Below are 25,954 nucleotides of genomic sequence, written 5' to 3'. Positions count from 1 at the left end.
AAGCACTGGTGACCTCAACAACATCGAAAGGCCTGGAAGACCACGGAAGATAACTAAAGTGGATGATCGCAGAATCCTTTCCTTGACGAAGAAAAACCAGGAAACAGGAAAGCCAGATTAGACTTTGCCAGAAAACATCTAAAAAAGCCTCCCATGTTCTGGAATAAGATTCTTTGGACTGATGAAACCAAGATTAACTTGTACCAGAATGATGGAAAGAGAAAAGTATGGCGAAAGAAAGGAACAGCTCATGATCCAAAGTATACCACATCATGTGTCAAACATGGTGGAGGCAGTGTTATGGCATGGGCATGTATGACTGCCAGTGGAACGGGCTCACTGGTGTTTATTGATGATGTGACTGCTGACAGAAGTAGCAAGATGAATTCTGAGGTGTACAGGGCTATACTCTCTGCTCACATTCAGCCAAATGCTACAAAACTGATAGGACGCCGCTTCACAGTGCAGGTGGATAATGACGCTAAACATACTGCGAAAGCAACTCAAGACTTTTTGAAGGCAAAGAAATGGAATATTCTTCAATGGCCAAGTCAGTCGCCTGATCTCAACCCGATAGAGCTGCTTTTCACTTACTGAAGACAAGACTGAAGGCATAAAGACCCACAAACAAGCAGCAACTGAAGGTGGCTGCAGTGAAGGCCTGGCAAAGCATCTCCAGGGAGGAAACACAGAATTTGAGTTTTGAGATCATGGGCTCCAGACTTCAGGCAGTCACTGACTGCAAAGGATTTTCATCCAAGTATTAAAATTATGGTTATATTTACAATTATGTCTCTTTGTCCAACTACGTTTGAGCCCCTGAAAATGGAGGTACTTTACTGAAAATGGCAGTAATTCCTAAATGGTAAATGCCATATTTTGCAGAACCTCTTAAAATAAAGCTGAAAGTCTACATTTCGATCACACACACATATATATATATATATATATATATATATATATATATATATAAACTGAATGAATAAATGGTGTGCATGTGCATGTATGCATTTCTAGTGTCTACATCTTAATGAAACAGATGTGCAGCAGCTTTTATCCCCAGCTTTTATCCCCAGTGGTTACCTTAGACAAAGCATTGTTCCCCAAGATTTTTTCCCTAATTTAGTTTTTGGCCCATTCCCATCCACCAGTTCAGTATCGTATGACAGCTAACAATCCAGGAGGGTGAACGCTATCCTGTGTCTTGGAGAAAGCGTGTGATAGCCATCACCCTCCCAGATTACCAGCCAAATGCATGAACTGATGCATGAACTTTTTGAACTGGTGCTCATGCAGTGTCACAAGGCAGCGTAACACACAAAGAGCAAAGCACTATCTGCCCTCTTTCACACACAGGAGCTCACAGACACCTGTGATTGGCTAGTGTCACTGCGTGCACCTGAGAGCATGGCCATTTTTGCATTGTGTTCACTGAAGACACTGACAGCTGAGAACTGGTGTAGAGACAACAATCTCTCTTAATGTGGACAGAAAGAACATCAGAGCACATTTCAGGAGGACTTATGATGATCTATCTCTGTGGAATAAGGCAAGAACTTATCGCATAGCACTTGACCTGGACCACCAGTACCACCTCACTAACAAAAAATCCCAGCAACTGTCCCAATTTCCTACAGAAACTGAAGAAAAAATGATAGTGGACTGCAATAATAATAATAATAATAATAATAATAATGTTTAATTTATATAGTCCCTTTCTCACACCCAAGGTCACTTTACAATTACAATAATTAAACAAACACAGAATAAACAAAGAGTCCTCCAAAAGCTGTCAGGATGTAAATTCAGTGACGTACCTGCTCACAGTCCCACTGAAGGTGTACACAGGTATGTCCCACACAGCCTGTACAGCCACAATACAACCAAGCAACAGTGCTTGGAACCCCGCGCCATGGATCCCCAAAGTGAGCACAGGTACATCACCACGCAGAGCGCTGAGCAGCCGCGACACCACTCAGAATGATCATACACACTCCACCATCGACAAGAGCGAGGGGCACACTGCAGTCCGTAGCGAGAAGGAGGACACACATCACAACACAACACAATGTTCAAGACTGGGTCTGGAGCTCTGCCACAATCGGCAACCAGCGGACAAAGAGATAAAATCAGCAAAACATTAAAACAGAAAACAAACATCAAACAAAAGAAAAGAAAAAGCTCCAGTGAGGTGTGCAGCCAAAACATGCACTGTGTACTCTTACCCAGGAAAAAAAGCAGCTCCTCCTGTCTGTTAATTTCCTGCTTGGGAATTCCAACCTCTCAGACCACGAAAGTCCAAAACGTAAAAAAGTAAAGTACGTTACAGTGATTTATAGATCACGCTTAAACACAGAGTGCTGCACAGAATAAACAACACAAAAACACACAAGAAGGAATGCAGTAAAACAACATGGGGATCAAATATGAATGTATTAGCTGTATTACACACTAGTGCTGTTTAATAATGTGTGTGTTGTTATACTGAAGCTTCTCACTGAAATCATAGAAATGTCTCATGAAGGCTTTAAGTCTTAGGGCTCAGATTTGGTGTCAGAAACATATTTCCAAATATCTTGAGATTCTTTTCTGATAAAGACACAGGATACAGTAAAGTATCAGTTATTTTATAAACTTGAGTGATTTAATCTGAGCTCTTGTACAACACTTTGGTTGTTTATTTTAGAAAAATGTGCCTTACAAATAAAGTTGACTAAATCCTTTATTCCAGCAACATGAACACATTTTACTCTAATGATCAAATGTATAAACACAGAGTTAACAGTGACTGAAGTTTATTTCACAATTTGGAAATAAAAGCATTCATGTTACATTATTATTATTATTATTATTATTATCATCATTACACCATTAAATGTACTTAAATTAGAGATTTCAGCTCAGCTCCTGGTTTAACTCTTGAGTGTGGTGTTATTTGGACACGCCCCTGCATCCCCTCTTCTTCTGAGCTGCACTGGAGACTAAACCCTGAACGCATCTGGCAACCCATGTGAGAGCTGGAAGAAAAAGACAAATACTCGCCCATCACACGTAGGATTAACACGTGGGTGTGTGTGTGTGTGTGTGTGAGAGAGAGAGAGAGAGAGAGAGAGAGTTATTAAGCCGACTCACTCACGTTCAATAGTGAAAGTAAATTGCACCACGGGCGCGAGACACGCAGAACAGAGAACTTGCAGCAGAGGGACACAGACAGAGAAGTCTCACACACACCGGGGATCATCACGGAGCTGCGCAAACACTGTGTTTCCCACTGGAGGTAGAAATACTCACCTTAGTCATCTCTCTCTGTTTCCCTGTTTCTCTAGCTCTCTCTCTCTCTCTCTCTCTCTCTCTCTCTGTGTGTGTGTGTGTGTATGTACAAGCTCTCCACATGTTGAACTTTGAATGCTTTTTACACTTTCGCTAAACCGAATGGTTTCCTGCTTGGTGTATGTGTGTGTGTGTGTGTGTGCGCGCGCTCTCAGCAGAAAGGTTTACATCATATATGTTTTTTATGATTTAAAAAAAAAATCTCTGTGGCTCCAACAAAATGGCGTAAATCAAAAGGTTTTTTAGGGAATCAGAATGTGGCATTGTTTATACGATCCATTAAGAGGTAGAAAATGAAAGTTATATAACGTAGAAATGACATTATTAATGAGAGTTCTCCCCGCACCAGTAACACTGTAATACTGTCCATTTCCATTTTCAGCATTATGTATTAACTGTTTCAATCATTATGAGTTTATAATGATATTTACTCTCTCAGTGCTGGAATCAGAGCTGTAGTGAAGATTTAATACCGAAATTGTGCGTGTCGGCATTCAGAACTCAGACATACACTACATGGCCAAATGTATGTGCACACCATCACAATGACCATCACACACACACACACACACACACATTTACACATGAACTTGAACAGCAGTTCAGTTTTGCTGGGATTAATGATCCACGATAAGATGTCATATCATATGATACCAGACATACTGAGATCTGAGCAGAAACTTAAGTGTCTGAGGGAGGGAAGGAGAGGATGAGTTGAGTGTTATCTGCTTTGCAGTGGTATGTAAGTCCATGTGAGGATATGACCTCACCAAGAGATCAGGTATAGATAGTGTGACAATGCGAGACCACAGGAGGGCTGAACACAGACACCCAGAGGCAGGAATCTGGGGAACGTGCTCTTTATTTAAGAAAAGTCTGAGATCTGGTTCAGCTTCCGTAAGTCGTTACACAGCTGGAAGCTCCCATCGGGCTTGGGCACCACGACAATGGGACTGGACCATTGACTGGTGGACTCTTCACTGATTCCGTCTCGGAGCATCCAGATGATCTCCTCCTCGATTGCCCTGCGGTGGGCCTCTGGGACGCGGCAAACTAGTCCACCAGCTCAGACAGCTCCTGGCTGTGGGCCGGTGTGAGCTCTCCACGGTGGACCAAGGTACACTCTGACGGATCTGTGGAAAGGCTTGTGAACGCAGACACCACAGGGGCAGGGTCAGTCCACTTTTTCAGCAGGTTGATATGGTATATTTGAGTATCTGCAGCTTATGTGGCTGCTGCAGGCAGTAGTTGAAAGGGCTCACCTTCTTGAGGACTGTGAACAGGCCCTGCCATCGAGGAATTTGGAGGAGGCGTCGGGAAGATGGAGGAGGACCTTGTCACCAGGCTGGAACTCTTGGGGCTGAGCAGGGATGGTTGTAGGTCCTCCTCTGCTCTCGCTGGGCAGCCTTCATATGCTCCCTGACAAGGGAACGGTAGGGGGAGGGCTGCTCTTCACCTGCCTCCTGGGCCATGTCCAGCAGCCCCTGAGGTCACCGTCCGAAGAGTAGCTCGAATGGTGTAAATCCGGTGGATGCCTGAGGGGTCTCTTGGACGGCAAAGAGGACATAGAGGAGGAGAAGGTCCCAGTTCCTCCCCTCCTCATCTACCACCCTCTGGAGCATCCTCTTCAACATCTGGTTGAATCACTCTACTAGTTCTTCAGTCTGGGGGTGGTAGACGGATGTCCTCAGGTGCTTCACCTGCAACAACTGACATAGATCCACCATTAGTTTGGACATAGAAGGCATACCTTGGTCGGTGATGATGTCCTTTGCAACTCCAATGCGGCTGAAGAGGAGCAGGAGCTCATGGGTGATGTTCCGGGAGGTGGCCTTCTGAAGGGTAACTGCCTCAGGGTAGCAGGTGGCATAGTCTAAGATGACTAAGATGTATTCGTGGCCCCAGGTAGAGCTTGGCAGCGGCTCTACAAGATCCATGCCTACTCCCTTGAAGGGGATGCCGATAATGGGGAGAGGGATAAGGGGTGCGGGAGAAGGCTTGTAGGGGGTAGTCCTCTGACACTGGGGGCACTTCCAGGCCAGAGGAAGCGGTCCTTCAGCTTTTTCAGGGTGTTACGGGCCCCCAAGTTTCCCCCAGTGGATGCGAGTGGGCCAGGGGCATGAGGGCCTGGGCGCTGCTGCAAGGAACAACCCGCAGCTCATGGGGTTGGCCTCGCCGCTCTCTCTTGTAGTAAAGGACTCTCCCACGCACCAGGAAGTAGGCGGCTGGTAGTCGCTCGGGGTGTTGGTGGACCCCCTCAATGACTCGCACCTGGCGCCAGCAGTTCTTCAGCCAGGTGTCCTCTTTTAGCTCCTGGCCAAAGTTCCCCTCTCAGGCGACTTGGGAAAACACAGACAATACAGGGTTAGTGGGGATGGAGGTCTCACCTGCTGAGGTTGCCCCGTTGTCTCCTTTGCCCTGGGCCAAATAGGCCCACCGCACCCGTGGCCGCATCGTCCTGGTTCTCCTCTTCTTGGTCCTTGGTTGAGTTCTTGGTGCTCTGGCTGTGTCGAGTACTTTGAGGCCACTTCTTTGCCTGGAGCTTCACACTGACGTGGGCCGCTGGAACCTCCTGGACATCCCCTTGCATGCAGGAGACAGTCAGGGTGCCACTGGCTTTGGGGGAGGTTAGGAGGGAAGAACGGGCCAGGGTGACTGTGCTCCCTGAATCCAGGAGAGCCGAGACTGGCCTGCCGTTAACCTCGACAGGGATGGTGGGAAGACTGGGAGGGGTTACCTTATGTAGGGCACATCCTGAGAGCCAGGGCTTGTCCACATGTCGAGGAGCAGCGGGGTCCGGCTTAGTAGGCATGGTTTCATCCTTGGGCGTCCCATAAGTGGAGCGACTTTGGTGGGATCTCCCCTCCCCAGGGGAGTGCAGGTCCTGGTTTCTCACCGCCCGGGGCAAGGAAAACTCTTGACCCCGCCGATCTCCAGGGTGGCCACTGCTTGCATGCTAAAGGCCTTTTAAGGCATTCAGACTGTAGCCATCTCTGCCGCCGCGCTGGTGGGGGAGAGGCCACAGCGTAGGAGAATCTCGCTTTTGACTATGTCGTACTGGGCGGCTTCGTCTGGTAGGAGGGCATGGTACGCCAGCTGGGCCTCTCCCGTGAGGAAGGGAGTGAGGGCATGGGCCCAGCCCTCCTTAGGCCACTTCTCCCTCTGGGCGATGTGCTTGAAAGTTAGTAGGTACGCTTCCAGGTGACAGTTTAGTGAGGAGGCGCTGGTCCTCTTGGCAGAGGTCAGGAAGGGGGACTGCAGCGGCGTTGGTCCTTTGACGGAGCTCCAGGAGCTCCTGGGTAGCAAATTGGAGGCCACAGGCCAGCTCCTGTGTCACTGCCTGCTGCTGCAGGCTCGTCTGAAGGAACTGCTGAAATACTGAGTCTATCTTGGTGCTAGATGCTGTGTTCATGCCCGCATTTTCCACCACTGTGACAACACGAGACCACAGGAGAGCTAAACACCCAGAGGCAGGAATATGGGGAATGTGCTCTTTATTTAAGAAACTTGTGCAGGAAGTAAGTGGGGGTGCAGGTGTGGGTGGCCTGTGAAGCGCAGTGAGGTTGGGGTCGTCTTGGGGTTGATCACAGCGAGCTGGCAGCAGCGGCATGAAGGCGAGACGGAGGGGGCACAGCGGACGCTCTCAGGAGGCGTGGAGGTCAGCGTGCAGAGGTTGAGGCTCGTCTTCCTCACTGACGTCTCCCTCTGGCAAGAAAACAGAGACATATATTAGAGGGGTTATTAGCCTCACCGACCTTGCCTGGAGAGCAGCCACTGGCTCCTTTTATATCCCTCCGTCATTTCCAGGAGTGTGAGTTGGTGCCGCAGCATTCATTGGCTGCCAGCCTTGCTGAATTAGGTTGCTCCGCCTCGCAGCCATGCACACTCCGGCTGTCCAAAACAATGGGAGTTCTGAACCCGCACTGTCCGTTCAGCACCCCGCTATCAGTCGTGTGACTGAGCGCTGAGTTTCTTCCATGAGCGGGCTTCCGGCCCCCCATCACAACAGAGAACAGAAGATAACCAAGTACTGAGCCTTGAGGTACACCAGTGGAGAGTCTGTGTGGAGCAGCTGTGGATCCCCTCCACGTCACCTGATATGACCGACCTTACAGGTAGGAAACAAACCTTTGCCATGCTGCACCATAAATTCCTAAACTCATGAGGACAGACAAGAGAGTCTTGTGGTTGCTTGATGAATTTTCACATTCTAAACCAAAATGTATTATTATGGAGTTGTTCCCGCTTTGCTGTTATAATGAGCTCCACTCTTCTGGGAAGCTTTCCACTAGATTTTGGAGCGTGGCTGTGGGGATTTGTGTTCATTCAGCTACAAGAGCATTAGTGAGGTCAGGTGCTAATGTTGGGATGTCGAGGAGTTCTGGGTTGCAGTCGGTGTTCCAGCTCATCCCAAAGGTGTTCAGAGGGGTTGAGGTCAGGGCTCTGTGCAGGACACTCAAGTTCTTCCACTCCAACCTTATCTTCATGTCTTCATGGAGCTCGCTTTGTGCACAGGGGCATTGTCCTGCTGGAACAGGTTTGAGCCTCTTAGTTCTAGTGAAGGGAAATTGTAAAGCTACAGCACATAGAGACATTCTATACAATTGTGTGTTTTGGGAAGAACCATGGTCAGTGGTGCACATACTTTTCGCCATATAGTGTCACTACAGAGAGAAGCTCTATTCACAAATTACGTGAGTTTGGCATGTTTGCCTGAAACAGAGGTGTGTATGAGTTACATGTGATTCTGACCTTGAACTTGTCTTGCATTATTCTTGCTTGATATTGGCTCAAGCAAAGACCAATATTAAGTCCAGTGCCACTGTCTGGCAGTTTGAGGTAACCAGGCAGTGGTCTAGACACTATTGAAAAACTGAGTCTCAGACGCTTCCACTCAAGAAAAATCTGGTAACCTCAGAGATGTGAACCTCACACAGGTGATTTTAATAATATGAATGTGAAGCTCAAAAAATCTACTTAAGCAGCTGCATAACCCAACTCTGAATACCAGGAACTTTCCTCACGTAAATACTGCTGTAACTTTTAAGTCACTGACTCTGAATGTGACTGTCTGTAAGTCTCACATTGTTGAGGTTAATTCTGTAATTTTCTCTAGAGTTTGCCAGATTAATAGAGTCATAATAATGAGAGAAATGTGTAGTTCTTTACGTTGAAGTGGTTTTGGGATATCAGCCTCGTAATCAGATTGCAGTTTGAAGTACAGTGAGATCAGATTAGAACAGTGTGGAGGCATAATCGAGTCTGATTTTCTCTCTTGACGTTTCAGACACACAGGACCATGAGGAAATGAACTCTGATGGTCAGTACATCAGCGTAATGAAGGGAAAAAGTCAGGCCTTTTGGATTGTTCTGGCTGTGAGTTCAAAATATTCTTCTCTAATTACACTGATAAACATTTGAAAGATCTGATGTTATAATGATAAAATGAGGTTCAGAAAACTCGTCATGTGCCAAGTAACATTTTTATGATTGCTTATGAAATGTTTTATCATGATATGAGAATATAGAATTTAATTAAATAAATATAAATGAATGTGTGTAGAATTTCAGCTCATGATTTTTTAATATTCCTCATTCCTCATTCCTCATATTCATGATATTTAAATTCCTCATTTAAATGTGCACAATTTTAATGTAATTATAATTCATGACTAACATCCAAACTTACATTATGTATGAAAAAGAATTACAGTAATGAGCAGGAGTGTAATTCATCATTATACATTCTGCTCTTTAATTCCCTCAGACGTGTGTAAAAGTGTAAATTCACTGATTTGTGTGTAATTGCATGTAATTTAGAACATGTTTTAATCACTCATGACCTGCTTTGTTTCTCACAGGGAGTTTTCCTTGCTGCGAGGGTGTGTGATGCTGAATGTATTAAGCTCAACTTTAAAGCTCACATCGTAAGTCTTACAATAATAATAATTAGTTAAAAGACCATTTTATATAAAAGTCCACACAGCATTGTTTGGTCATTTCTGGCACAGAATCAAACGGTTTGGAATCATCAATGCTTGGAGCGAGGCTTCACAATATGTGTGTAAAAGTCAGGGCTATCTAAAGTATGCATGTAAGGTGTGTGTAATAAGAAGTGCAGTGAACGTGAATGTGTGAAAGTCTCAGGTGACGTGGTTTGTAGTCTGTGGTGCTGATTGGAAATGGAGTTGTAATCACAGGTTTATTATAATTATATTAATTATATATTTATTATAATAATTATAAATATAATTATTTATAATTAACGTGCTTGTTCTAATACGGTATCGTTCTATAGTAACATCTCATTCACAGGGACATGTACAGCAGACGCTCCACATAAGCAGGTTAAATACCATGCATAAATGTTGATATGGTGAAGTTTATTATAAAGAGATGTTTAATTCAATGTTTATGGAAGGAGTCTCCAGTGTCAGTGCTTTGTAACTTTAAGTTTTCTGACATCTTCAGGACAGAGGAGTTTACGCTTCTTTGCGGTTTCTCTCTAACATGACAAGCTGCATTTGTTTTGTCTTATTAAGAGGAATAAAACACTTGAGGAATTGATATTGTTGGAGAATAATCAACTTCATCATGATAACAGTAACTTCACTTCATCACACCACCCCGTCACTCAGTGTTTTACACTCGCTGTGGTTTATCTTATGTTAAAGGTTGTGGTATGATAGTTATGGTTTCTGTGTTTATTTCTGACTGGAACAATTCATTTCTGTTACTGTGTGTTTTATAGACGGATCATTTATTAATTGACCACTGGTTTCAGATGAAGAATTTCACCCCCACTGGTGAGGAGGTTAAGGTAAGACTAAAAATGTATTCAGTTCATAACCACAACCAGACTGTTTTTCTTTGCTGTGGCAATCACAGGAGTCACAGAGGACGAGCGAGTAATGAGTGATTGTTTACACCTGTGTGTGTGTGTGTGTGTGTGTGTGTGTGTGTGTGTGTGTGTGTGTGTGTGTGTGTGCGTGTGCGTGTGTGAGAATATGAATGAAGTGTGTTTATATTGTGTTTCTGTTTCAATGAGAGACAGAGAGACACATGGTGTGACAGAAAGAGAGACAGAGTGAGAGAGTGACAGAGAGAGACAGACAGAGACAGACAGAGAGAGAGAGGGATGGAAGATGAAGACAGTGAGGGATGGAGAGGATTCTGAGCCTGTTTTGGGAGAAATGTCTGCAAGGAGCACCTATAGAGGAACAAAGAGAGATAAAGAGAGGGCCATCTGCTAGGGCTGGGTGATATCCTGGTTCATATGAGTTCAAATTCATGTCACAATATTTTTCATTATCCAGAAAATAATAATATGATATCATTATATACCAAAAACATAATATAAAAATTGGACAAACTCCATAGTAGTAGTAGTAGTAGTAGTATACTTTATTGTCCTCGAGAGGAAAATTGTTGTGGACTACATGTTGCTGCAGACATACAATAAACAGATAATAATAACAATAAAAACAATGATAAAAAAGATAAACTCAAAATAAGATCAAGATAAACTCTTGTTAAACAAACACACTGATACAGGTACAAAGGAATTCTTATATCGATTTAACTTACACATTGGGATTCTATATCTTCTACCAGAGGGAAGCAGTTCATACTGTAAATACAAGAAATAAGTCTGATTACCAAGAATCTGAGAACGCATTCCTCATATAAATCTCGAAGGTTAAAATATTCGTCATGCCCAACAATTCTCCATGCTGTCAATAACAGGTGCATCAACTTAGATTTAAACTGTGCTGACAGGTTACCAAACCATACTGTGATACCATACCTAACAATACTTTCTAAAACAGCTTTATAAAACAGCAACATAAGATTCTTGTTTACTCCATAGCGACGTAACCTACGTAAGAAATACAATCTCTGTTGTAGACGAGTGCAAACCCATTCAATGTGTGTTTTCCATGTAAGTGAACTATCTGTGTAAACGCCCAAATACTTATAGGTCTGTGACTGGATAATATGATGGTCATGTATAACCACTTGACGATGGTCACCTATACATTTTGGGTCAAATACGATCTCTTCCGTTTTCTTTGTATTTATTATTAGCTCATTTTTATCACACCAGTCAACAAACTGACTTATTTCTGACTGGTAAATAGTGCTAATATTGTCATAGCCGGCGGTCATAACACAGGCAGGCAACAATAACCAGGTATAATCCATAATCATACACGAGAAAAGGAGCACGGCTCAACCCAGGAAGTCAAACTGGAAATATATGAACACACAATAATATCAGTGAGACTTTGTGATGAGACAAAGAAGCAGGACTAATCAGTGCTGAAGTGAAAAAAGGTGAGAACGATCAGGGAACACAATCAGAAGACAGGGCAGAGATTCTCAACAAAACGCATGGACCAGCGTAAACAATGAAGCACATAGAGAATGAAAACAAATCATGAACAGTGTGCACAGATAGCTCATGACAGTATTACTCAGAGGTGGAAGACACCAACAGTCATGTATTTATGTACGTATTTATTAAGCATGTGATACATACAATTTAAAGTACTCTTTTCTGCACACACTCGTTGCGGTATATTACTCATATTACACATTCGTGTCTTTGCACATTACTCATACGATCCTTTTGCTGCAAGCAGCGATGATGTGCCCAAGCACTATGATGAAACTATATAGAGAAACTTGTTTTGCGCTGACGTGTTAGCTTCCTTGTCCAAACATACAGCTAATATTTGGTGAGATAATGCATGAAGAAGATAAGAGATATATGTTGTTATCCTTATTAGCCATTAATTAATTGTAGTGAAGTAATGTATAGTGGGCATATGCATTTAAGGGGGTGCAACATAGCTCTGTTTATGTGCCTTTCTTCTAGTTTGTGAATTGATTTGTTTTGAATTACAATGTAACAGCTATGCAAAGATTAAGTGTAATTATAGCTTTATAGTAGATGTATTTTCAAAAAAAGATTGCTTTTCAAAAAATCCACATTAATTCCAAAATGACCTATTTCCTGTTGGGCTGAGCTAATGACTGTCATTTTGAAAGTTGTATGGCTTCATGAGAACAATATATGTACCGAGTTTGGTGACTGTAGGTGAAACTGATCCCACCACTTTAGTCAAAAGTGGGCGCTACAGACCCCCTCCACGCCCGTGGCTTAGCATCTGCTTACGCCTAACGGCTGACAACTCTGATGTGTGTGCCGACTTTCATGAAATTTTAAGCATGCTAAGAGCCTCAAGAACACCTGAAAAGAGTATTAATGTTTGATGCGTTACCATGGCAACAGTATTTAAGATATCAAAAATCCTTTCACAATTTCACATCAGCCATGTCTTGACATTATTCTGACCAAGTTTGAGGCGATTTGGCTAAATATAAGAGGATTATTGTAAAGTCTGTTGTAAGTGAGACACTTCCTGCTGCCAGTTGGTGGTGCTATGAGTGTGAAAAATCCAACTTAATTTTCTTTTATTAATGCCTCCACCAATATTATGTTTTTGAGTTGTTCTGAGATTCTCATTAGCGCAATATCTTGAGAACAAGTGATTGAACATTTGTAGAATTTATATGGAATTTTCTTACTTATGTGGAATTTATGGATTTTTTTCCTTTACAAACTGAAGAATGCTTTACAGCAGCTTAAGAGTAACCCTGTAGTGGTGATGGGAGGTGACAGCAACTGCTCCATATATTTTACATTAGACAGGAACAGGAAGCATCCACACCCACAGTCTGCTACTGTGCTGGACTGCGTTGTTAATCAGTACAGGTTAGTGGATGTGTGGGAGGAGAACAACCAGAGCTTTTACTCATGAACAAGCTAAGGGAGCATTAATAAGATCTCACAACTCCAGCATCAAAGATATGGACATGCCCAGTGCTTTCTTCTTCAGCTGCTCAAGATAGACATAAGATGAAAACCAAATGTGGTATCTTAGTTGCATAGATGGATCCACACCCACAGAGCCACTGAAATGAGGAGCACTACTGCAGATTTCTAGACAGTCTTATACAATGCTGGTGTCCTGCAGAGAGGAATTCTAACAGAACAGACCAACATGCTGGATGCAGATCTCCAGGAAAGCAGCTCGCAGTTGGACGCGCACCTAGCATTGATGGGCTTCCAGCTGAGTTTTATAACACATTTGGGGAACTCTTGGTATGAACTTGCTTGAGGTTTTTTAAATGTTCTTTTACTGAATGTAAACTACCAGTCTGTACTCGCAAACATACTGAAACACTCAACAACAGTCCACCATAATGGACAATCTGTTTCTGGTTTGAGATGTAATCAACTTGTGTAACTTGAACTCGTGTGAAACAGGTTTTTAATCACTTGATCAGGAAAAAGAATTTGATAGAGTTGATCATGTTTATTTATTTATTTCTTCTGATTAAAGGTGTTATACTCAGAGGCAATTTTGTGCTAAAAGTTGGAAGTGGCCTTAAATTGAGAAGAGGGATCAGCCAATGGTGTCTGCTACCCAGACAGCTGTACAGTTTAACTACTGAACCTTTACTGTGTAAACTAAGAGTTAAGAAGCAGGGATGCAGGAGAATGCTGTGTTTTGTGTATATGTAGATTATGTAACAGTTTTTATGAGACACTAGGAAGATGTTCAGGCACTAACCTACAGTCTAGTTATTTATGCCTGAGCTTCCTCAGTGCAAGTTATCTGGGGCAAGTGTGAAAAAGTTTTGGTGGGGCAGAGGCAGGGGCAAGGTTCCCCAATTCTACCAGAAAATCTAAAGTGGAGAAGGGCAGGTCTGAAGTACCTTTTTGGAGTTTTCTTAGGCACAACAGGATTTTGAGCAAGAACTGGGAAGGGGTAGTAGAAAAGGTATGTTCCAAGTTGTCTCAGTGGACTTGACTCCTTCCCCATCTGTCCTACAGGAGGAGAGTATAGTGGCCAACAATCTCAGTGCTCATCTCATGTTGTGGCATTGTCTAACCGTCCTTGAACCACCAGATTCACTGATCAGGGAAGTCTAGCAGAAGATCATGAGCTTCTTTTGGACAGGACAGCACTGGACATGAGCAGCTGTGCTTCAACCTTCAGGTTACTGCTCACAACGATGCCCTGGCGCTTTTTACTTTTCAAGGTGTGGAGATGGCATTGTTAATTCTTTTGGGAACACTTTGTGATGAAGCGGATTTTGGTTATTTTTGATAGTAAGTAAAGTAAATAGATATTTATAAAGCATATTTAAAACAATCAAAGTTGACCAAAGTGCTGTACATAGTTAAGGCCACATAGAAGCAAATAAAGCGCATAAAATAGGTATAGATAGACAATAAAAGAAAGAAATGTAAAAGAGAAGGGAAAAGGAACTGTTTATCAGAACCAAAACAGATTGCCAGATTTTTATGCTAGTATGTTCTTAGTCTGGGTTTAAAAACTGTAACAGAGGGAGCACATCTATAGCTGATTGAATGAGTTCTTATTTATTTTATATATCTTTTTGTAGAAATTCTAAATTTTCCATGTCTCTCCATTCTGTATAGGAAGTCTCTGATTTAGTTCAGCATTCCTAGAACGTTTTTTTTTTTTTTTTTTTTTTTTTTTTTTGTTAAATCTTGCTTCAGTGTGCTGCAGTGTTTCTTATTTGAATTCTGGGTGTGGTGTTTTTTGTTTTTTTTTTGGTTCTGTGTGTTTTTGATTAGATAACCCTCTAAGTTGTTTTATATACTTTTTAATATAATTTCAAACCTTTTTTTCTTTGATGTCTTTTTCTGGATGTTTTTGTTTTAACAAGGTAATAAATAATAAATCTGTAATAAATAAATTCATTTTTAAATTTTTATATTGTTAGAAATTTGTTAATAAGGTTAGCAATCTCTGTAGAACTGATTGCTTTCAGACACACTGTTGGGAGTCCATTTGTAAACTGGATTAATTTGGATTCATTTAAAGAGTACTTCTGATTTCTTTGGTGATTTCTCTTTAGAAACACATTAAATTGGCAGTGGTCTGATAAAGGGAACTGTGGTCTGACAGTTATTATTCACAAGAGCTGAATAATAAAGTGAACTGATCTAATGAGTCTCCTCAGATTGTAGGCAGATGGTAGACAGAGCTGCACTAACTCCCTATCGAGCTTATTTACAACAGGATCTGGGTTGATTTATGTTGTTGGATTTAAGGATTATACAGGGTAAAACATAGTGAAATGCTTAGTAGTTAACCCAGTACTGTGCACGTAAACAGAGAGAATATAATAAAGAATAATAAGTATCTCATCAACATATACAGTGAAAGAATATAATACAATAGAGTATTGAGTAAGGTAAAAGAAATGGGAAATGCAAATTGTAGTGTTGGGGAGGTTTGGTATGGGCAGACCATAAATATGTTTTTGTTCCCATGGCTGTCTGAAATGTCATTTACTGACCCTGTCCCACACAGCAGCACATTGGCCTGAGCCTGGAAGTGGCTGGTTTCTGTGTGCAGATTATGAAAGTGCTCTTGGTTATAGTAGGGGGTTTCTGCAGGATTTGTGTATGGTGCACAGACATAGAGGTAATACAGAGTGAGTTACTTCTTAACTATTGATAAACGTGATTTCAGGCTCTCTTTATACCAAATAACGACCCCGCCTGAGTGTTGGCCATGGTTTGTATTTAAGAGGTTGAAGGAAGGCAGCAGGATTTCCCTGGAGCCTGAGGGACAATGATTATCTACGCATGATAAACACCATGTTTCTAATAATACAGTAATGTGTTTTAAGAAATTCTGGAGTGGTGATTTTAATTCCTAGAAGGGACAAATGAAGACCCTGTATCAGATCTTATCTAGTACAGGGATGGACAGGAAGAGGGGTGGGGGGTTTGGTAGCACAAGCAGAAGGGAGGGGCTGTGGGCTCTGAGGGGGGTTGGGCTGTGGGCTTTGAGGGGGAGGGGCTGTGGGCTCTGAGGGGGAGGGGCTGTGGGCTTTGAGGGGGAGGGGCTGTGGGCTCTGAGGGGGAGGAGCTTTGGGCTTTAAGGGGGGTTGGGCTGTGGGCTCTGAGGGGGAGGGGCTGTGGGCTTTGAGGGGGGGTTGGGCTGTGGGCTCTGAGGGGGAGGGGCTGTGGGCTCTGAGGGGGAGGGGCTGTGGGCTTTAAGGGGGGGGTTGGGCTGTGGGCTTTGAGGGGGAGGGGCTGTGGGCTTTGAGGGGGAGGGGCTGTGGGCTCTGAGGGGGAGGAGCTTTGGGCTTTAAGGGGGGGTTGGGCTGTGGGCTCTGAGGGGGAGGGGCTGTGGGCTCTGAGGGGGAGGGGCTGTGGGCTCTGAGGGGGGGGCTGTGGGCTTTGAGGGGGAGGGGCTGTGGGCTTTAAGGGGGGGTTGGGCTGTGGGCTCTGAGGGGGAGGGGCTGTGGGCTTTAAGGGGGGGGGGTTGGGCTGTGGCCTGATGTAGTCTCTTCTGTCTTCAGGTTTTTTTGCAGATTTTTTCTGATTTGTTATCTTAAGCATTACCTGTTTTCTGATCATTTCTCATCACAAAAGGTTTTTGAGAGTTCTTTTTTTTTTGGAAAAAAACCCTGACATTTCCTCATCTTAATTTCCTAACCAACAAAAATGCAAGTTTTAATCAGAGCACATATTTACTGCTGATTTCTTTCTTTCTTTCTTCCTTTCTTTCTTTCTTTCTTTCTTTCTTTCTTTCACAAACATAAACTTCATTCTTAAACATACTCAGTGTAAACACTCACTAATTACTTGCTCATTCTCTGCGACTCCAATTTGACCTTGTCCCTGCTGGCACATTTGTATCGTGACTTCCATAATTACTGGCACCTTAAATAAAGCTATGACAAACAAAATACAAGAAAAAACTTTTTATTGAAGTAAAATCATGTTCAAGAAAAATGTCATTGTTAAAAATAAATGCAAAGTTACAAGTATTGGCACCCCATACAGGCAGTAATTTGTGTAGGCTTCATGAGTCATGTGTGTAACTCATTTACAGTGCTTTAATGACACACCAAAGAACCCTTTAGAGGTGTTAAGATGCTTCTGTAAACCATTTTGTGCAGATTTGCAAGCATTCTAAAGAATTCTGAAAGATCTGTTCATGATCCTGTCTCAAAAACAAAAGCAATGGGCTGCTTGTTGTCAGGGCTGTGATGCGTTTCTGTTTTTATACCTTGTGTTTTTTGATGGTAACATCATTTACATTTTTTTGTTTGTCATTACTAATGTGATCAAAAAGAGTGTCTGCCATAACATATTTAAAACAGAATATTTTTAAAAAATGAATGAAGAAATATCATGAGCACTGCCGTGTCCCTCTCTGCACTTTGTGAAATTTTACAGCTATAAGCCACAGCTTCCCAGCTCAGAGTGATCTCATGTTGTGAAAATTTCACCATTTCCACCCAAACACCTGTAGCATGGCTTACACACCAGCACAGCAACTCTCTGTAGACTACAGAGAGCCAAAGAATACCAGCAAAAAGTGCAGTGCCATGGCTCTTTGAATGGAACAGCTACAGAATTCAAACACTACAGCCCAAAGACCTAACATGAAACACTGTACTGAATTATTATTATTATTATTATTATTATTAAACTTTTACATGGTGATAACATTGCTAACATGCAATAGTATTGAACAGAAGACAACAGCACAAGCTACGTTGCAGTGAACTGTGTGGGTTAACTTTAACTTAGTTGTTTATTTATGATGATATGTACAGTTTGAAGTCTTTCTCCAGCTTGCTACAAACCTTTGCAACACTTTGCAAGTGTTCTTACATATCCTGTTCTTACATATCCAGTGAACTTCACTGACATCTTCAGGAGCTCTTACAGACCCTGACTCTCGGTGCACATCACAGCTGTCAGCGTCACGGCGCTACTTCCAAGTTTCTGTGTGTTTGTTTACATGGTCAAGTGTTTTTCAAGATTTTATTCAAGATTCAAGATTTTATTTGTCACATACACAATTACATACATTATGTATAACTAGAGTATATATAACTCACACTGAAGGGAAAGATATGAAAGTTCTTGTTTTGGTTCATGTCTTGTCTTCACCCCTGTCTTGTAATTGGGTGTCATGATTACTCTCACCTGTTTTCAGTTCTTCCCTTGATTAGTTTGTGCATTTCTTTGTTCACTGTTTATGCTATTCTGCTTTTCGCTTTGTTTGTTCCTGGTTTTCATGAGTTTGGATTTGTCCTTGATCTTGCTTAATGTTTTGGATTGATTGCTGAACTTCGCTAAACCACACCTGTACCTGCTCTCAGCCACCTAACAACTGGTTAATGATTTAATAAAAATAATATATATAAATGATATATATCTCATATAAATGAAAAATGAAATACTTACTAATCTATAAAATCCAGTTAGTGAGCTTTATTTTAAGCTTTAATAGATACAATAATTCATAAGTTATTAGTTTAAGACCATTGTAAAAGTAAAAGTGAGCATCATGTAACAGAGGCGAAGGTGGATGCAGGTGCAGATTAATGTTTAATGAAAAAACAAACACAGACAACGTGAACTTACACACAGAAAAACTTGAACTAGGATCTCAAGGCTGAAAACATACATGGACTAAAGAACATAACAAACCCATATAACAGCAACGGAAGACAAAAGCTAGACAATGAGTGAGGTGCAAGACATGACTTAAATACTAGTGCTCATTAACAAAAACGTGACACAAGTGCAGGCGGTCATGTGACGTGGTGCAGTGGGGTGCAGTGGCTGATGGGAAATGTAGTCAAGCGCCGATTCCGGCGTAACCCTGACAGTGCGCAGCTTTACTGCAAAATAAAACACAAGAAAAATGGATGACTTTTTTTTTTTTTTTTTTTACAGTCAGTCATGTCATTATCCCCTAACAAACAGAATAGAATTATCTGTACATTGTTCACATACTGTAGCTCTGCCTTTACAGCAGTGTTTACCTCCGTATTTAACTGTTTTTTCCACGCTGTTTCACTTTTTTACTCTCAGGACTGATGGAGGTCTAATATTCTAAAACTGAAATATAATCATTATCTTTGTGTTTGTTTAATTTTTTTCAGGAGCAGCATGAACTCCTGTCTGTCATTAACACCATCTGTTCAAGTTTCCTAGCAAATGAAATGTTTTACCACCCAAATCCTATTAATAAGACCATACAGACAAAAGTGGTGTGGACATATTTACAAATGGTGAAAGCTCTGGTAAGTCCACTGTCTACACACACACACACACACACACACGCACACACACACACACACCACATGCACACACACACACACACACACACACACACACCACATGCACACACACACACACACACACACACAAAGGTTCAGTTAAATTAGTTATATTAAGGTGTTATATTGATAACTCAACTGTTTGTACTCAAATTATGAGTGTATAAAAAACTACACAACAAATGAAAAATGATGTATTAGTAAAAATCAGATATTCTCTAGAGAAAAGAAAAGCTCCATTTGATTTTATCTTAAAGAAAACTATATTAAAGTCAGTGCAGGTGTATGGGCGAGTGGTGTCCTCAGTAGTGTGCAATTTCTCGTATATAAATCTGTGCACATTAGCTCCACACGACTCTTCTCTGTTGTGTAGGTGGTGTTATTGTGTTTGCATTCTCAGTGTGAAGTCTCTCATCATCTCGTGTGTGTTTTCAGGTAAATGCTTCGAGTTGGAATGACACTGTACAGTTTTGTCAAAAACATTCCTGCTTTGAATCTTTTGGCACGAGTTTCATCAACACAACGCAGTTTGAGAACATGTATAAAAAAGTCTGTAAATGGAAGATATCGATCCCAGGTACAGATCTCTCGTTGTCTAAAAGAGACACAGGATCACATGTTTACTATATTAATAATTAACTCCAAACCTAAATCTCTCTCTTTCTTTTACTTTCTATCTTTTTCTCCACCAGAGTGCCCGTTTCCTCAGAGTGAGTACCATGTGTTTATCTGAAAATTTCTCTGCTCCTCTGCTCTGTGTTTGACCAACAGCAGTCCCTCTCTTCTTCCTAGTTATATTAGTGGTGCTATCCAATTTAGGGGCATTCACAATGACACATCACAAACACACACACACACACACACTGTCTGAAATACTGTCTGAAAGCCAGAGATCATAGCATTAACAACTGGTACTATGCTTCTGTAGCCATGTCCCCATGAGGCACATAATGCTACTTTCCCAATAATCCTTTTGAATATTAATCAAAGCTCCAAGTTCACTATTGGGGCTAAAGTGTTTAAACTGCTGTCTCTTTATTTTGGTTTCACTCTGACACTACTGGCGTCTCCTTTTATGGGTATCTGGTAACAAAGCTGGAATTGGTTCACTTAGAGCTACAACCTCCTCCTAGTGTAAACAATAGCAATGTAGGATGTCAGAATAAGTAACATTTAGTGAAAAAAAATAAAAAACAAATAACACTGAACAGTGGACAGTAACTCTGAGCTACAATTATCATACAACTAGCTTTGAAAGCTGCCAAATATACAGAATGAAAAAAAAAAAAAAAAAAGATAAAAGCGATGCAGAAACACAGCACTAGCACAGCGCCATCACTCGTCCCTCAAGCTAGTGTCTGTCATCTGAGTAGGCTGAAACATAACACAGTGCGTCATTAGCGTATTAGCGGAAGCTAATACCATATTTAAAGATTACTGTGCTCAGAGAACTTTGTGGAACACCATACTTAGTCTTGCAGGCCAGAATTTGTCAATTGTTCTTAATCATATCTCACTCAGCTCAGAAAAACACAGAAGTACTTTAGTATGCGTAGAGAAGTATGCATAGAGATTCATCCATTTATATCCATTTATATCTACGAAGAGATAACGATCACTCATCCTGCTCCTGAGCCAGGAGACAACCATTCCTATAACTCCAACAACATTTTATAGTCTATCTAGGAGAATAGTATGATCAATGGCATTAAAAGATGCACTGAGATTTGCAACACATGCGAGGAGACACAAGCCTGATCAGCGCTGTGATGAATCCAGAATCCTGTCTGAAAGACTTCAGGAATGTGATTACTGTGCAGGTTTGAGATTAACTGCTGAGCTACAAACTTTTCTTAGAAATAAACTGTGAGAGTAATGTTATAGTGTTGTAATGAGCCAATAGCGTTTATTTACATTAACGCAGAAGACAATACAATGCAAACAAAATCTAAATCTAAGTCAGAGTTCAATAAACTGTTCATATAACAAAGAGACTTCCAAGGAGGAATGTCAGGAACTCTCAGTGATAATGTAGCAGCATAGTTAATGAGAACAGAAGTCTCACAAACTCACGTAACAGCAGGACAATAAAACTGATTGGAAATAGCAACAAATCTGTAGAAACATTAATGATAACGGGTTATTGTCACTGCACCATCGGGTGATGAGGGGTCGGGGTTAACAGTGCGCTGCCGTGACTCCAGCTAACGAGGGTTCGCTTTACTTATAAGTCACATATCTGTGACTTGTTGCTTTCACAACCTACAAAAATTAAGTTAGTAACATGAATTTTATTATAAGAACTGAATTATTTCACTCCTGCATGTTATCCTTACTGTAACCTGCAATGTGTGAAACTTTAATTAATTTATGCACAGATTATATGAGTCTTCTGATAAATATTGTACTGTTAAATTTATGTTTTTCTTGCATCATTCAGGCACAACAACAGCAACGAGTCATACATCGACTCCTACTGCACCTGAGCGTAAGTTGTTCATTTCTCACCTCAGAGTAATTACTGTACGAGTCAAAGACGCTTGCAGCATTTTAACGATATTAAATGATGCATAAGTAATTTTAATACTCATTTACATATTGAAACCTATAAAACACACCTGTGTAGTTTTTACTTTAAGGAGATGATCACAGGAAATTCACAGTACAGTTCGGTTATAATTCAGTGATATTTTACAGAGAACTTCAATGCTTTGTGTGATTTATATGAAATGTGTTGTATTTTATTGCGCTGTTAGAGGAATGTGATGTTTTTAGGAAGCGTATGTGCGTCTCTGCCAAAAATAATATTTGCCATGTTCTACAGTGCAAGCAGGCGAACAGTGATCTGAAACATCCTGTCGTTCTGATCATGTTTTGCTTTTTTCACAGCACGAGAGCAGACATCCTCTGAGTCACCTAACGGTACAGACTTTTCTCTATTTAACTTTTTGTATCTGTGTGTATATCATCTATTTAAAGCTCTAACCTAGAGCAGTTGTTAAAAATAAACAATAAATAATACATTTCATTTATGTAGTGTTAGAAAAGCGCTAGATAAATTGAGAGCATTAAAGAAAGAAATAGATAGATAAATAGATAGATAGATAAGATTAAATTTTTACTGATTTTATTTCATTTCAGAAAATATTTCAAAACAGCCCATAAAATCTGATGTCCAGAATCCAGAGTGTAAGTGTGGCACTTTATTAATCCTTGTTGTGTGAGTTTCCGTGTCCTCAGTTTCTCCTCTTAATAAGTAGACAATATCTTGTCCTTTGTGTTGTGCAGCTCAGTGTGTCTCGTCAGGCCTGGTGGTGTCAGTGGTGGTGAACATCATCCTCATGATCCTTGTCAGCGTTGGACTTTATCATCAAGGACGCAGATATCTGAGACCTGTTCAGGTGATTTGAACTGGGATTTTGCGAGAGTTTGTCCTTCCTTATCAGATGAATGATGATAAAGGAGAGAAACGGTGGTGCAGCGGGTAGTGTTGTCACATGTTTCCCTCTGTCCGTGTGGGTTTCCTGGAAATAGATGCTGCATCGAGCAAATAATTACTTTTTTGGGGGAGGATTTGGGAAATTTCAGCTCGTGAGGGTGAAGGCTATCACGTTCTTCCTCTGAGGCACATGAAGCCAACTGCATCTTTTCGACCTGCTGCTCATGCAACGTCGGGGGAGGCGTAACACACACAGAGGAAAGCGCTATCCACCCACTTCTGCATACATAAGCTCACAGACGCCCATGATTCGCTAGTGTAGAGGAGAGAGAGTATGCCCCTCCCACCCTGACAGCATGGCCATTTTTGCTCTCTTGGACTCCCAGCTGTGGCATTATCAGGATTCAAACTCACTCAAACGATTTTCAGTTGCGCTACTCAGGAGCCCAATAATTATATTTTTAATAAAAACAGATCCAATATCTAATTAGATGATGTCATTGTGATGTCATTGCTTGATTAGAAGTGTTGATGTTGATTTGCACAGTCTAACAGCTTATTGATCCTGTTTTACCCAGTAAAGGTCATTTAAATCTTAATGAATTCTTTCTTTCAGATTCTTTTTCACAGGAAGTTACTGGTTTATGTCTAATGAAGTTATAAACTGGACAAAACACACAATGAACACAAACAGAACAAGTTGGAAGTAAAATATTTATACATATAGACTGAAGATTAAACAGAGAACAAGCAACAAGAACTACACCACACAGATGCCCATCTCTGTGATTTATACACACATCACTTATCCCATGTGAATCCATCAGAATTACTACACACATCCTCCATCTGCATTACTGAACACACACATGTCCAGAAAACTAATTCCATCTGAATATTACAACAGTCTGAATGATTTACAGGATTAATATGAAGTTTATTTTTAGTGTGTAACTCTGTCAGACCATCAGTACAGCTTTAATTACTTTCCTAATTAAAGTTTCCTGAAATGTTTCCTGAAAGTTTCCTGAAATGTTTCCTGAAAGTTTCCTGAAACATCAACTTAGACAGAAATGTTATAAATCTGTAGTGAAATGTCACTGCAGTGCTTTGTGTCTTGTTTTCTGAGTTGTATTTTGTTTTTCTCTCTGTTAGGATCAGAATAATAGAGAAAGTCATACAGAGAATGTGGGTGAGTTTATTTTCTTGTTATGAAGATGATTAACAGCACAGACACAGAGAATGTAAATTAATTGTTGAAAAACTTATCAGTTTTCTTGTGTTTCTGTTTAGATTTAGTTTCATTGAATTCATCAACATAAATACACCTGCAGTGTGCTGAGCTTTGGACATAACCACGATGCTCAGTGAAGTGGAGGCTGGATTTTGGACTGAAGCTGATGCTGATTATAAACTGGAACGTTCATCATCTGGTGGAACTCCATATTAAAGTCTGCTGTAATAAAAGCACAAAGGCAAAGTGAGTGCTTGATACACTGGCGCTGTGATCCTGTGAGTTCCTCATGTGTGTATATAAAACTGAACAAACTGACAGCTAAAATCTGATGGTGGGATTTAGCAGTAAATTAAATATGAATGAAAAAAATGAGTGAATCTACCTGAGGGAGGACGATTCACACATTTTAGTAAGAGAAAGATACTTGTGTGGAATAATGAACACAAAACTAAAAGAAATAATATAGCACAAACAGCGACTGGGCCCAAGCACCCTCTAGAAGCAGTATGACAAAGCGTGGTACATTAGGCAGTTGGTGGAGCTGTGAGTCTCTGACAGAGAGACACGTAAACTTTGAACCACACTGAATAATGTATTGAATTGAATGGCATGACTTGTTCGTTGATCGCATCACCATGTCAACACCATTTAAGATATTGAAAACCTACACACACTTGCTGTTTGTGTAATAAGCTAATATATAACATATATAGCTAATATCTCTCCCTCTCTCTCTCCATATATATATATATATGTAAGTATTATATATTTATATGTTTGTGTGTGTGAGATAAATAATGAAGCTATTATTGTAAATTCACTTAAAAAGCAGGCAAAGAAACGTGGACGCTTTTCACCTTTTCAACAAGTCCCAAGCCCTGAACATGCCCCGCCCCCTTTCCTCATTAAACACATGTTAAATGGCTCTAAGTTTGCATACTTGAATCGGATTGGCTTTTATATTTTATGAAGCAAGAATAGTTTGTTGTCATGTGGTTCTTTACACTTTGACTGTCACTGTTTGTGAACTTCGCTGAAAGAATTTAATCATGAAAAAATATACATTTCATAAAGTTTTCTGTGTTTAAAAGGTCAAACTGTGTTGTAAAACACATTGTTCATTGCCCAGTGATAGAGAACATTATATAACTGTTATATTTATTATATTATATTATATTATATTATATTATATTATATTATATTATAGTAATGTTTTATATTTGAGAGCAGTATTTTATCATTTGTTAGATTTGTTCAGGACGTAGTCAGATTCTTATTTTCATGTCTCGGTTGATTTCAGTGTCCACATTTACTGAGACTTTTACTCCCATTTCAATAAAAAGCACTGGGGACACGGTATTTTTACAACAATCTAACGGGTGTAATTACTGAAAATCTTTATTTAACACTGTTCCATTGTGTTATTGTGGTGTTATTTGTGATTTACACGTCAGTCATTAACGCTTTATACTGTGTGTGTGTGTGTGTGTGTGTGTGTGTGCACACATTCAGTCTGTTGTATACTGTAGTGTGTTTCTGCTGTTGTGTAAAAGGTTATTTATATACAGTTTATTGTTAATGATGTGCTCATGAACCGCATGAATAATAAAAGTCACGATGTTGAACTGGTGTTCATTTTCACAGTTTTATCATCAGCTTTTCTGGGTTGTTGTGTTCAGAGCTGGGAGTTTGTGAGATTCACATCTTTATAATATCAGCTGTGTTATTTGACTGGTTGTGTAACT

The 25,954-nt window shown here is 40.8% G+C and overlaps 1 protein-coding gene across 1 annotated transcript; it reads left to right on the top strand.

Annotated features, from left to right (window-relative positions):
• The first annotated feature begins 2,894 nt into the window (after nt 1-2,894).
• LOC113525295 (uncharacterized) lies at nt 2,895-25,820 on the top strand. Its single transcript, XM_026911774.3, has 13 exons — nt 2,895-3,277; nt 8,618-8,706; nt 9,192-9,257; nt 10,082-10,150; nt 19,357-19,497; nt 19,969-20,110; nt 20,226-20,243; nt 21,974-22,021; nt 22,423-22,455; nt 22,675-22,722; nt 22,822-22,934; nt 24,128-24,164; nt 24,266-25,820. The coding sequence occupies exons 2-13, from the start codon at nt 8,638-8,640 to the stop codon at nt 24,292-24,294; spliced, it is 813 nt and encodes a 270-aa protein (XP_026767575.1). The 5' UTR covers nt 2,895-3,277; nt 8,618-8,637; the 3' UTR covers nt 24,295-25,820.
• Nucleotides 25,821-25,954: the final 134 nt, after the last annotated feature.

The sequence above is a fragment of the Pangasianodon hypophthalmus genome, chromosome 13, assembly GCF_027358585.1.
Source record: "Pangasianodon hypophthalmus isolate fPanHyp1 chromosome 13, fPanHyp1.pri, whole genome shotgun sequence".
Taxonomy (NCBI): Eukaryota; Metazoa; Chordata; class Actinopteri; order Siluriformes; family Pangasiidae; genus Pangasianodon; species Pangasianodon hypophthalmus.
Note: the sequence above shows the minus strand (reverse complement) of the source record. Positions and strands in the feature narration are given on the sequence as shown.

Excerpts from the sequence above, each read along its gene's own strand:
- LOC113525295 (XM_026911774.3), top strand. The coding sequence starts at position 8,638 with ATGAACTCTGATGGTCAGTACATCAGCGTAATGAAGGGAAAAAGTCAG. Across the intron at positions 10,151-19,356 it reads CCACTGGTGAGGAGGTTAAG|GAGCAGCATGAACTCCTGTC; the intron begins GTAAGACTAAAA and ends AATTTTTTTCAG. Across the intron at positions 22,022-22,422 it reads GACTCCTACTGCACCTGAGC|CACGAGAGCAGACATCCTCT; the intron begins GTAAGTTGTTCA and ends CTTTTTTCACAG.